Source organism: Pseudonaja textilis, chromosome 1 (assembly GCF_049901715.1).
Source record: "Pseudonaja textilis isolate UNSWEBS1 chromosome 1, rPseTex1.2, whole genome shotgun sequence".
Lineage (NCBI taxonomy): Eukaryota > Metazoa > Chordata > Lepidosauria > Squamata > Elapidae > Pseudonaja > Pseudonaja textilis.
Window position 1 is genome coordinate 156,515,298 of NC_141990.1, and position 13,072 is coordinate 156,528,369.

The window sequence follows — 13,072 nt, forward strand, 5'->3', positions numbered from 1 at the left end:
ATCATAGCTTTGTGTTATTAGGCATGCGCTACAAATGCATTTAGCTATTTAATAATTCTGAATCTATTTAAGTTAAAACTTTCAAACATTATCCTTACTATTTTTAAACATTGTCATTAACATTTTCTGTATCTATTTTCTTTAGAGATAAATATTGTGTTTCTCTAATGGACAGATAGTCGTCAACTTACAACCACAACTGGAACTGGCACTTCCATTGCTAAGCGAGGCAGTTATTAACTGAGTCATACCCAATTTTTTTTTAAAAAAAATTTTTTTGCAACAGTTAAGTGACTCACCACAGTTCTTAGTTAAATCATGTGCTCATTAAGCAAATCCAGCTTCCCAAATTGACCCTGCTTGTCAGAAGCCAGCTGGGAAATTCACAAATTACCATCGCTTGACCACAGGGAGGTGCAACTATCCTAAAAACCTGCTGGTTGTCAAGTGATTGGATTTTGATCTCATAACCATAGGGGTGCTATAATGGTTGCAAGTGTGAGTAATTTCTTCAGTGCCATTGTAACTTCAAGCAGTTGCTAAATAAATGGTTGTAAGTCAAAGATTATCTGTGCAACCAAGTCCTTCATGTTTTATCCTTCACAATTTGAAAGTTTTACATAAACTCTCATTTAAAACAAAATTCAATCAATGAGTCACCTTCCTACATAATCTATTCTCCCAGGTAAGGTCCAAGAAGAAATTGCAAAAGAAATTGGGGTTCGTCAGCCAAGGATAGAAGATCGATCCAAAATGCCTTATACCGATGCAGTAATTCATGAAATTCAAAGGTTTTCTGATATTGTTCCAACCAATTTGCCCCATGCAACCACCAAGGATATAACTTTCAAAGGCTTCTTCATTCCCAAGGTGATCAGTTTGAAATTACTGCATTGTACAGGTTCCAATCTTTTTTAGTACTGTATAAATCATTTTTACATAGTAAAATGGACTTTTAGGAGTTCAGTCAGAATAGAGCTGAAAGGCTCCTTGGGGATCATCTAGTCCAACCTCCTGCTCAACAAGAAACCCTAAATCATTTCAGACAAGGGACTATGCAGTCTCTTCTTAAAAACCTCCAGTGATGAAGCACCCACAGCTTCTGAAGGCAAACTGTCCCAGTGGTTAATTGTTCTCACTGTCAAGACATTTCTCCTTAATTCCAGATTGCTTCTCTCCTTGATTAGTTTCCATCCATTGTTTTTTTGTCCTGCCTTCTGGTGCTTTGGAAAATAAGTTGACTCCCTTCTCTTTATGGCAACTTCTCAAATACTAGAATACTGTTATCATGTCTCCCCCCGCACCCAACCCCGGCATTCTTTTCTCTAGGCTAGCCAAACCCAAACTGCAGCCATTCCTCATATGTTTTGTCCCCAGGCCCTTAATCATCTTACTTTCTCTTCTTCGTACTTTTTCTGAACTCTCAGCATCTTTTTTGTAATGTGGTGACCAAAATTGGATGCAGTATTCCAGGTGTGGCCTTACTAAGGCTTTATAAAGTGGTACTAATTCTATGCCTATGTTTATACAACCAAGGATTGTATTAGCTTTTTTGGCGGCTGCTGCACACTGGTGTCTCGTATTTAAATAATCATCCACTAGAACTCCAAGATCCCTCTCACAATTACTGTTTTTGAGCCAGGTTTAACCTAATCTGTACTTGCACCTTTGGATTTTCCTGTCTAGGTGTAAAACTTTGCTTTTCTCCACATTAAATTTCATTTTGTTGGATAGGGACCATTGTTCAAGTCTGTCAAGATCTTTTTGGACCCTGAGCTTATCTTGTGGGGTGTTGGCTATTCCTGTCAATGTGCACTAGTGTCATCTACAAATTTGATCAGTTCCTCTTCTATTCCCTCATCTAAGTCATTTATGGAGATATTGAAGATACTGGACCTGAGATGGAATCTTGTAGTACCTCACTGCTTATTTCCCTCCATGTAGATGTAGTTATTAAGTATTGAGCGCTGATAATCTATTTCCCTATTTTTCCTTACAATGTTTTTTTTCTCCAATTTTTTTTATTAATTTTTAAAAAAACAAAACATATACAAACAAAACACAAAACATGAAAAACATAAAACATCTTTTTTGAAAGCAGCTTGATCCTGGGTTACATCTCTTCATACAGACATAAATTCAAGTTCATGCTCACTTTTATATACCATTCCATATCTTATTAACATTCTACATTCTCTATATGGCTTCTCCCCTCTTTTCACTCTCTTAATTCTATTTTATTTATTTCATATCAATTTAAATCATTATACTTATATCCTTTGTCTGTCCTGTTTCAGCTGTCTATTATCTTTTCTCATTAACACAAAATTTCTCCTGTAATCACTGATTGGAGTATGATGCCTTTATATCTTTCCCCTAAGTTTTACACTTAATATAATACATAACTTTCATTCGGATTCTGCTTAGTACATTCTAAAGCTACATACTATATTTTAATAAAAGAAAAAATTATAAATATATAATATAATTAAAATAACAATCCATACCAATTGAACTCTATCATTAAAATTAATATTCATTTAAATCTTAAACATTTTATACATTCCTTTTCAAATAGGTATCATGCTTCTCATTTCATTTATATTTTAAAACATTATGTAATTAAAATGTTCCCGTTCCTTCTTAATTCAATTTTCTCATATTTCATTTCATTTATTTTGTTCAAAAAAAGAGAGAAAGGTTTCACTAAATTACATTGAATATTTTATCCTATTTTATAATCATATATTGTTCCAATTTTCTAACATTATTTCTAATACAAGTACAGCAATACAATCTTATGTACCTTTGCAGAATCTCTTTTTCAGTTATATTTTTACCCATTCTCTCTAAATAAATCCTGTTTCTTTATATCTTGTTTCAAACCTTTATAGCTTCTTTTTCCTTCCTTCCTTCCTCCCTTGTTTCTTCAGTCTGCCCTTTTTACCCCCTTGTCTCTCCATCTCCATTTCCCTCTTCTGTATTCCTCTTTTCTGTTGCTTTCTGACATTGTATCCACTTTTCACCTTATTTTTCCCTTTTTTGGTTGTTTTTTTAGGTCTTAAATTCTCAATTCTCTTTCCCCTCTTTCCCCTTTCTTCCCCAGATACTTGTTCATTAAAGATGGCTTCTTCTTTGTCCCAATCTTCTTGTTCTTGTAGTTTCTCATAAGTAGAAATCGTCATTTCTAAAAAATGAAAAATAGAGCCAAAAGACCCCTTCCTTTCTTGTTCCTCTTCTTTATATTTTTTGAATTCCATTTTCAATTCATCCACAAGTGATGCCATTGTAGAAAGAAATTTTAAACAACCACCCAAGTATTTTTAATCATTGAAATATAATTTCCAAAAGTCCCAAAGTCACCAAGCAGTCCATGTACACACAAGCTATTTCATTTAAAACTTTCTTCTTTTAAACTTTCTCTTCCTGGGGTTACAGTTCAGTTACAAAGTTCCAATTAAAATGTATCTTTTAGAAGTCTTGTTACAGTTTAACTTTCAATTTTTTTAAGTTCCAAGGAGTCTCCTCCAGCCAAATCTTACTCTTTATTCTTTTCCTCTCCCTTCCCACTTATAGCAAAAAAAAAGTTTTTTCAGTGTTCAGAAATCTTTATTGTCCCCTTGGCTTTAATTTTCAGTTTAATTACCTGCCGATGCCAAAGCGGGTTTTTCCAATTTCTTTCATCTACTGTCACCGTAAGGAAGGAGAGCGGGGAAAAAAAGACTTTCCCTTTTCACTTTCACTCGCTGCCTCCAGATCTTCTTTGGGAGTGATGTATCTTTTTTAAAAAAATTAAGTTCCAGGATACCTTGAATGTTGTTTCTTATCCTGGTCAGCCAAAACTTTCACTTCTTAACTTCCTCCTGCACATTCTTTTCTGGAGGAGTGCTTCTTTGTGGCGGCCATTTCTGACCGCCACTCTACCGCCTTCGGAAAAGGGAGTTAAGCCAGCTGGGGAGGAAAGATGCACCTTTCCTGAACCCTGCTGGGGTCTCCCCTGTCTTCAGTCACCTCTACGGGGTGACTTAGCCCCGAAGCCAGGTGGCTCGGGTTACTCCAGCGGCAAGTGCAGGCAGAAACCATGCACAATCGCGGATTCCTGCCTGACCCGAAGCACTGCAAACCAGAACTCCCGCCCTTACAATGTTTTTTAACCTTTATGTTTCTTCTTGCCTAGTATTTATTCAAATTTCATATATTTCCAGTGCTGCTTTTAAAATTTAATGATTTCTATAACAATGTATTAAATAGGCACACTTTTTTAATATAGATTTCCCCCTTTTGATGTTTAGGGTATGCAAATTGTTCCTTTGCTATCATCAGTGCTCCGTGATGAATCTCAGTGGGAGAAACCCTATCAATTCTATCCTGAGCATTTTCTTGATTCTGAAGGAAAATTTGTAAAAAGGGATGCATTCATGCCTTTCTCTGCAGGTAATATTATCTATATATGTGTGCATGCGTAATGGGTAATGCTTTGTGTTTTGGAAAGTAAAGCTCACAAGACACAGCAGAACATTTGAAAAAGTGATAATAAAACAATGATGTAATGAACTTCCATTTAACAGAGTTTAGAATAAGACTGCCTGATGCTCCCACAAACTTACACTGCCAATGAGACTGCACTATTTAATGGCAACCATTTTCTAAAAACAGTTAAGCTTCTGAACATAAAACAACAACAGTTATTTGAGTGGTGGTGGGATTAAAAATTTTTTACTACCAGTTCTGTGGGCGTGGTTTGGTGGGTGTGACAGGGGAAGGATACTCCAAAATCTGCATTCTCTCCCCACTCCAGGGGGAAGGATACTGCAAAATCATCATTCCCTACCCACCCCACTAACCTGCTTTCCAGCTCCGTTCTCCTGTGCAGGGCAACAAAAGAAGACCCAGCTGATCAACTGGGACTTGGGAAGCAGAGAAGAGATGGGAGCAGGGGCAGTCAGAGGTGGTATTTGCTGGTTCTCCGAACTACTCAAAATTTCCGCTACTGGTTCTCCAGAACTGGTCAGAACCTGCTGAATATCACCTCTATATTTGAGGGACTGTCTCATCCCATTGGAATTGGCCCGCCCCAACCATGCCAGCAGAGGAGCATGCTGCAGGCGCCATTGGCCAGAGTATTCCAGCTGGCAGGGAGAAGAGCCTTCTCTGCCATTGCATCTGCCCCTTGAAACATCTTACTACCCGGAGTGAGCTCAGATCCAATTCTTCTGACCTTCTGCAAGAGTTTAAAGACTTGGCTCTGGACTTCAGGCTCCAATATGGGGATTTCATGCTTGAGATGGCTAATAGGTTAATAATAGATTTCACCTCCTCCTCTTCTCATCCTACTCTCTCCCTCCTCATATTTGAAGGCTTGAGCATTTGTATTTTATAGTATGTTATTTGTATTATTTATAGGTGTTGTATAATTAATATTTAATATTGTAAACCACCCAGAGTTACCCTGTGGTAATATAGGAAGCTAATAAATTTAATAAGAAATAAAAATAAATGAGAAATAACCAAGTGAAGGATTTGTGTGCACCTAGAAACAAATAAGGTGATTATTAGAAGCCAGCGTAGATTTGTTAAAAACAGATTATGGCACACAAACACTATTGCCTTTTTCGATAAAAGTAACTAAATTAATGGACCAGTGAAATGTTGTCAACATAACATACTTAGACTTCAGCAAAATATTTCACAAAGTAGCCCCAACCTACTTCTTGGTAAGATAGAAAATATGAGATAGACAGTACCACGACTAGATTAATAATTCACAATTGACTGACCAGCTGGTAGTCTTCAATGGAGTTACAGCTACATGGAGGGAAGCATTCAGTGGAGTACCACAAAATTTGGTCTTAGCCTTAGTACTCTTCAACGTTTTTATAAATGATCTTGATGAAGGGATAGAAGAGGAACTCATCAAATTTGCAGATGACAATGAACTGGGGGGAATAGAAGTAACAGGGGTGGACATGATAACTCTGATGACCCATAGTCTCTCAAAATAACCCCAAACCCAAAACATATATTAAAGTCCAGTAAAGCCTTCAACTTAACTTCACTGTTTTATTAGGCACAGTTTAAAGTCACAAAAATAAATAATGAGGCAAACAAAAAACCAAAACAAACTGCATTGATGAGAGTTCCGAAGCAAGCCAAGATAACTAATTATAAACTCCAGGAAAATAACCAAGAAAAGTCCATGGGAAGAATGCCAGCAAAGATAAGCCTCTTTCAAGGTAAACACTAATTGACTCCAGCAATTCTAACTACGTAGTTGAAAACTTATATACATAGCTCCCACCTGCAAGCCATGAGGAGGATCATGGTAATCTCCTCTTGAGTAGACCTCTCTTTTCCCTGATCCTCTCCTCCCTGCGTGACCTAGGATGGATAGGGGATGGGCCTGGGTCCTCCTCTGACTGCTCAGCCAGCCTCTGCCCTTCCCCAGCCTCCTCCACCACCTCTGGAAATTGTCTAACTCATTCTTTGGGAAAAGGATTCATAAATGGTAGAACGTATTAATGCATACTTTCCCCCCTAAAAACTGCAATATTCATCATTGAGCTTATGGATCAGGGGAATATTCTGACAACTAAGAGTTTAAAGGAAGATTTAATAGATGTCCCTTCCCTCAGAAATTAACTTTCAATAAAAGTATACCTGTAGTTGTAATTACAATCTCCACCTCGAGTGGGGTGCTCAGTCAATCTTCTTTTCAAGGCATCAGTGTAGAATGGTACTTATGAAGCAGTGGTGGGATTCATTTTTTTTTTTTTACTACCAGTTCTGTAGGCATGACTTGGTGGATGTGGCAGGGGAAGGATACTATAAGTCAGTCAGAGGTGGTATTTGCCAGTTCTCCTCAACTACTCAAAATGTCTGCTACCGGCTCTCCAGAACTGGTCAGAACCTGCTGAATACCACCTTTGTTATGAAGGCTCATCCTTCTTTTAAGATTAGCATGCTTATGATACATGCCTTATTTTTATTTTATTGTTCTTATTTAAAATATGAATGTCTTGTTATAAGTTTGTGTCTTACTCGTCTCTCCATGACAATCTGACACTAGAAAGCTATGTAAAATGGTTGAAGAAACCAATAAGCATACTTTCTTCTTTTTTTTGCATATATGCTTTCTTCCAGGTAGGAGAATATGTGCAGGTGAGACGCTTGCCAAAATGGAGCTCTTCCTCTTCTTCACCAGCCTCCTGCAGAAATTTACCTTTCAACCACCCCCGGGAATATCTAAAAATGATCTGAATCTAATGCCTGCGCTTGGATTTACAACCCCTCCTATGCCTTATAAGACCTGTGCCATTCCATGTTCATAAGACACAAGACCTTCATAACCGTTTTCAGTATTGGATAATATAATTCTTTATGGTTTGGTTTAAGAGGCTGTCTGAAACTGTACTATAATGATTTGCATACACACAAAATCTAGATTCTGAGAGTAAAAAATCATGCTAAGAAATCATGCTAAATGCTTGGAACTCTTATTATTTTTGTTTGTTTCCTTTTTTCCCCTCCTATTTCATTTTGTTAAGTTTTGCTTGTTGTTAAATTCATTTTAAGCAATACAGATTTTTCCACCATAATTATATATACTGTATATATGCATTTATTTGTTACAAGTTATCAATGTTAACAAAAGCAACAATAATAATTGAAAAAGTCCATGTTCTAATCTAGACTTCTTAGTTTCTGTGGACATAGTATAGTTGGATTTCATTAAAAAAAATTGACAAAGTAGACCACAACATACTACTCGATCAGCTAGAAAAATGCAAGATAGACAGCATCACCACCAGATGGATTTGTAACTGGCTGACAAGCTACATTCAATGTGTGGTCCTTAATACAACTACATTTACATGTAATTACATGTAGTTACTTACAACTACTTAATGGAACTGCATCTACATGAAGGAATGTAAGCAGTGGGGTACCCCAAGGTTCTGTTTTAGGCCCAGTACTCTTCAATACCTTTGTAAGCGATTTAGATAAGAAGAACTCATCAAATTTGCAGATTATACCAAGATGGCAGGAATAGCCAACAGCCCTGAAAATAGGCTTAAGATCCAGATAGATCTCGACAAACGTGAACACTGGGCCCTATCTAACAAAATGAAATGCAGTGCATAGAAAAGGTTTTAAACTTAGGTAAGCAAAACCAAATGTACAGGTACAGATTAGGTGAAATTTCGCTCAATAGCAGTAACAGTGAGAGGGATCTTGGAGTGCTAGTGGACAACCACGTAAATATGAGCCAACAGTGTTCTGCAGCCACCAAAAAAAGCCAATGCAATCCCAGGCAGCAATAATAAAGGGATAGAATCAAGATCATATTAAGTATTAATACTGCTTGATAAGACCTTGGTAAGACCACACTTGGAATATTATATCCAGTTTTGGTCACCACAATACAAAAAAGACGTTGAGAGTCTAGAAAGAGTGCAGAGAAGAACAACAGAGGATTATCTGCTATAGATTCCTGTTCTGATTTTTATAAGGAATAAAATATTCTAAAATATTAAAGCAATTCGGTCTGCTCACTCCTTTGACCTGTTTTCTGATGTGTTTCATCAGCAGTAGCAATATCATGAAGAAATGCAGTACACGTATGCCAGAAAATTGTAATTTATATACAAAGCAGTGTACCTTAATGCTAGGATATTAAAATCACATGTTGACACAGAACTTAGCTGAAGGAAAAAAAGGGGTACCAATAGGAAACAACAACATTTAACATTACTGAGAATTCATTTTACAAAAAAATAAAAAAGGTTTATTTAGAGATAATCATTGCTGGATATTCCTAGAAACAGAATGGCAGATATTTCAAGTGGGAAGATGTAACTGTCTCAGTTGGGATGAACATCTTGACAAGGCTAAAGATTTTGTTCAAATAGATTCCTCCAAAAACTGAAGAAAAATTTACTAGCAGAAATTACTTGAAGAGATGAGCAACTGATTATATATAATCTGATAAAAGACAGAGGACTAAAATTCAAAACTTTACAACACTTGAAATAATGTATTGGACAAGCAGCCAGTTGTGTTACCAGGTTAGATGTTTAACTGGGATGAGATTGATTAAAACACTGAATTGTCAGATTGAATAAGAAAGGATTGAATACTCTTCTTTAAAGGGTTTTTTTTAAGTTAAATAAAAGAAAAATAACATGTTTTGTGTCTTCAACAGTCACATATTGGAAGCATTGATGTCAATCTGTTAAATGTAAACATCTCTATCAAAAATGTATAGACTTAAATAGATTGTGGGGGAAATGAAGTAGCTGTATAAACTTTTACCATGATTTCTAGAGAAAAAAATCTCAGATGAGGATGGAAGATGCATGCTAAGCTTTCAGACTGAATCTGGAAAAATCAGTTGTTTTGATGTATGTGCAGAATGCCAAAATAAAGTTTTGTGAAATATTGTTATAGTTTTTGTCTCTCAATTTTTCTTGAAAATGCAGAGGAAGTTACAACATCTTAATCATTTTAGATATGATTATGATTCTTTTTTCCCTTTATATGATTAAAATGATTTTATCCCAAAGAAACTTAGGCAAACTCCAAATGTCCTGTGGCACTCACTCTTATCATCATGCAGTGCTTTGAGAAATTGGTCTGCTGGTACATCATTTCTGGTCTTCCATATATATTTGATAAACACCAGATTTCATGCAGAAGAAATAGATCTACAGAGCACACTATAGCCATCACTCTTCACACTGCTGACTCATCTAGAACAGCGGGGCGGGGCGGGGGGGAAGCTATGTGAGGATGCTTTTCATAGATTTTAGCTCTGTTTTTAACACAATACTTCTCCATAGACTTATGGATCTTGGACTTTCTTATTCAATCTGCCTTTGGATTATGGATTTCCTGTCTGACCACTCTCAGAGGGTCAGATTAGGTAATCATATCTCTTCAGTTCTTATTCTTAACACTGGTACACCACAAGGTTGCGTGTTGAGTCCCTTACTCTATATGTGCATGACTGCATTCCCATTCATGCTAGTAATACTATTACTAAATTTGCAGATGATACAACAGTGGTGGGACTCATCTCCAGGAGGGATGAGTCTGCCTATTGAGATGAGATGGACCGGTTGCTTTTGTGGTATGGAGATAATAACTTGGTCCTTAACACCAATAAGTCTAAGGAGCTTATAGTGGACTATAGAAGGAATAGATCAGACATCCAGCCTTTGCTTATGAATGGAGACCAAGTGGAGCAAGTGGCCAGTTTTTAGTTTCCGGGTGTTACCATAAAAGAAGACCTGACCTGGGGTGCTCATATTGCAGCACTGGTCAAAAGGGCCCAGCAAAGATTATATTACCTGAGACTTCTCAGGAAACAACTGAATGAAAAACTGCTGATGACCTTCTACCGCTAGACAGTATCTTAACTTAGTGCACCTGTGTATGGTTTGCCAATTGCACAGTGGCAGATAGGAAAGCACGCCAGAGGGTTAATGTCATTGCCCAGAAGATCATTGGTTGCCCTCTCCCCTCTTTGGAAAAGCTTTATAACTCCTGCTGCCTTAAGAAAGTTCAAAACATTCTCAAAAATCCAACTCATCCTGGGCACCCCCCGCCTTTTTTAAACCTTTATTAATCATTAAAAAAAGAATAAATACAAAATACAATTCATTAAAACAAAATACTATAAACATTACATATCAGTTTGATGGCACTTATGTACCAAATGTTGTTCCAATACATATTTCATATTTCTGGTTATTTCTCATACATTAACCTCTATAAACTATTCCTTATTTACTTGATGATTTTTATCATTTATCTATTTGTACTAGTTTTCCCAGACTGTATAACTTTGAGTCTTCCTTTTCTTTTAATTTTAAAGTAAGCTTATCCATTTCAGCGCAATCGTAGATTTTTTGGATTATTAAACTCTCTGTTGGCATGTGCTCTCCTTTCCAACACTGTGCGAGCGCTAGTCTCGCTGCAGTGATTATATGCAAAATTAAATATTTTATCTCTTTTGTGAAGTCTCCCTTTATTATCCCCAGTAGAAATATTTCTGCTTTGAGTTCTACTTGAAAGATTGTAATTTCTTTTATCCATGTTCGTATTTTTATCCAATATTTCTTAATTCTCAGACAGAGCCACCATACATGGAAGAAGGTGCACTGTGGCTGCTTGCATTTCCAGAAGATTGGGCTTAAATTGGGATACATTTTGGCTAATCTCAAAGGGGCCAGATACCACTGATAACACATTTTATATTGATTCCCTTTATATACTGCCAATTTCATAATCATATAATTCTTTTTCCAAATTCTTTCCCAGTCTTCCAAATCAATGTTGTGTCCCACATTTCTTGCCCATCCTATCATCAGGTTGGGCACCCTTTTTTTGAACTATTATTATCTGGCGGACAGTAAAGGATAATAAAAACAAGGACAAATAGGCTGAAAAATGGCTTCTATCCTGGAGTGGTGACTATATTGAATTCTATTGTACAGTGCAATATTAATGCAGTATCGGGTTTTCAATTCAATTGTATAGAATATGAAGGATATGTGTTTGTGTTTTATTTTTATAGCTATAATGTACACTGAAGATGGCATTTAATTTTGTTGTACGAGGTGCAATGACGATAAAGTAAACTAAAAAGTTTCTGCATATACTGTATGTCACGGCTATTTCTCTGGGGAGTGTCCTACACAGAAAATTCAGTCCATAAAATTTATTTAAGGCTAAATACATGCTCAATACTTTACTGTTAACCATAGATGTTGAGGTAGCAGAATGCTGCTAACGTGGATCATAACCCAATATTTGTAAGTCTTGTCTCCTGAAGGGATTCAGTTGGAAGAGTCACAGGCAGGGAAAGTGGTGTTGCCTAGCATCCAGGAGGGGAAGTTATTGTTGGCCTCATAAGACCAAGTGGCAGACCTAGCACCTCCCCTCCCCCATTCAAGGACCAGCCAGGTAGAGAAGGGTTGAACAAAGGCATTCAGGAAGGTTATCGGCCAGAAAGAATTTCAACCATCAAAAAACATAATCAGGGTCACGCTACCCTGATATAAGGGAAGCTGCATGCCTCACATATCCTTTGGAGACAACTCTTTACTTCCCCACTGTATTGTGTTCTAAAAGGAAATGGCTTGGATTGGACGTTTTATTATGATTACTATTTATTCTTATGGTTATATTCCTTTCCAAAATGGGTAGTTCCCAGAGTAACAGCTCCCAAAATCTTCTACCTGGACCCAGAACCATGTTGACTTTGAGAAATCTGCACTCAATGGATGTGAAGAGGCCTTATAAGACAATGTTAAAGGTAAACCTGATGATTAATAACTGTGAATGTTCTTTGCCAAAATATATTGATGCTGATATAAATTTTAGCAATTAATCAGGTTATCCAGTTAACTGATATGCTCCTTGCTGATTCTAAGGAGTCTATGAAAATCTATAAAAAGGACATTAACTTGGTGTTTGCATTTGTTTAAATATGCCACAACAACTATTCAAAGAAAAATCTTTTGTTAGTAGGATGAATTTTTTTCTGTTTATCTCAAGCTTGAATAGATGGTTGAAATTGCTTATGACTGTGTAAAGGAAGAAAATGTAAAAATAGTTACATTAATATATGTACTAAGATAGATTCCTAGGTTAACATATTTTAAGAATATATATATTTTAGCATTTGAATCTTTAAGAATACAATTATTCATTTGGGACAATGTAACATTGGGAAGTTATAGTTTAAAATATTTTAAGAAAGCAATAAACCCACCTGTTACCATGTATGTTTTCTTCCAGGTCAGAGATTATGTGCTAAGGAGAACCTTGTTGAAATGGAGCTCTTCCTCTTCTTTATCAACCTCTTCCAAAGATTTACTTCTAGCCACCCCCAGAAACATCTAAAAATGATCTGGACCTCACTTCTGTTTTTGGACTCTCCCCCCCATACTTTACAAAACTTGTGTTATGTTAATCCAACAGAAAAGAATCATAACAAGGCATTTCCTCAGCCTTTGAAATGGCTTTGTTTTGACAGAGAGGTAAAATCTGACAACGTAATTCCATA

The 13,072-nt window shown here is 36.5% G+C and overlaps 1 protein-coding gene across 3 annotated transcripts in view; it reads left to right on the forward strand.

Annotated features, from left to right (window-relative positions):
• The window catches only part of LOC113440919 (cytochrome P450 2K1-like), a 38,395-nt gene extending 28,955 nt beyond the window's left edge, over positions 1-9,440 (forward strand). For 2 of the 3 annotated variants that reach the window (XM_087919377.1, XM_087919378.1), the window contains exons 7-9: positions 686-870; positions 4,293-4,434; positions 7,141-9,440. In XM_087919377.1, the coding sequence (XP_087775503.1) occupies positions 686-870; positions 4,293-4,434; positions 7,141-7,328 (515 nt within the window). In that variant the 3' untranslated portion in view covers positions 7,329-9,440. Of the gene's footprint in view, positions 1-685; positions 871-4,292; positions 4,435-6,067; positions 6,234-7,140 lie in introns of all 3 variants that reach the window. The other variant, XR_015740676.1, reaches the window with a different exon arrangement.
• The last annotated feature ends 3,632 nt before the right edge of the window (positions 9,441-13,072 follow it).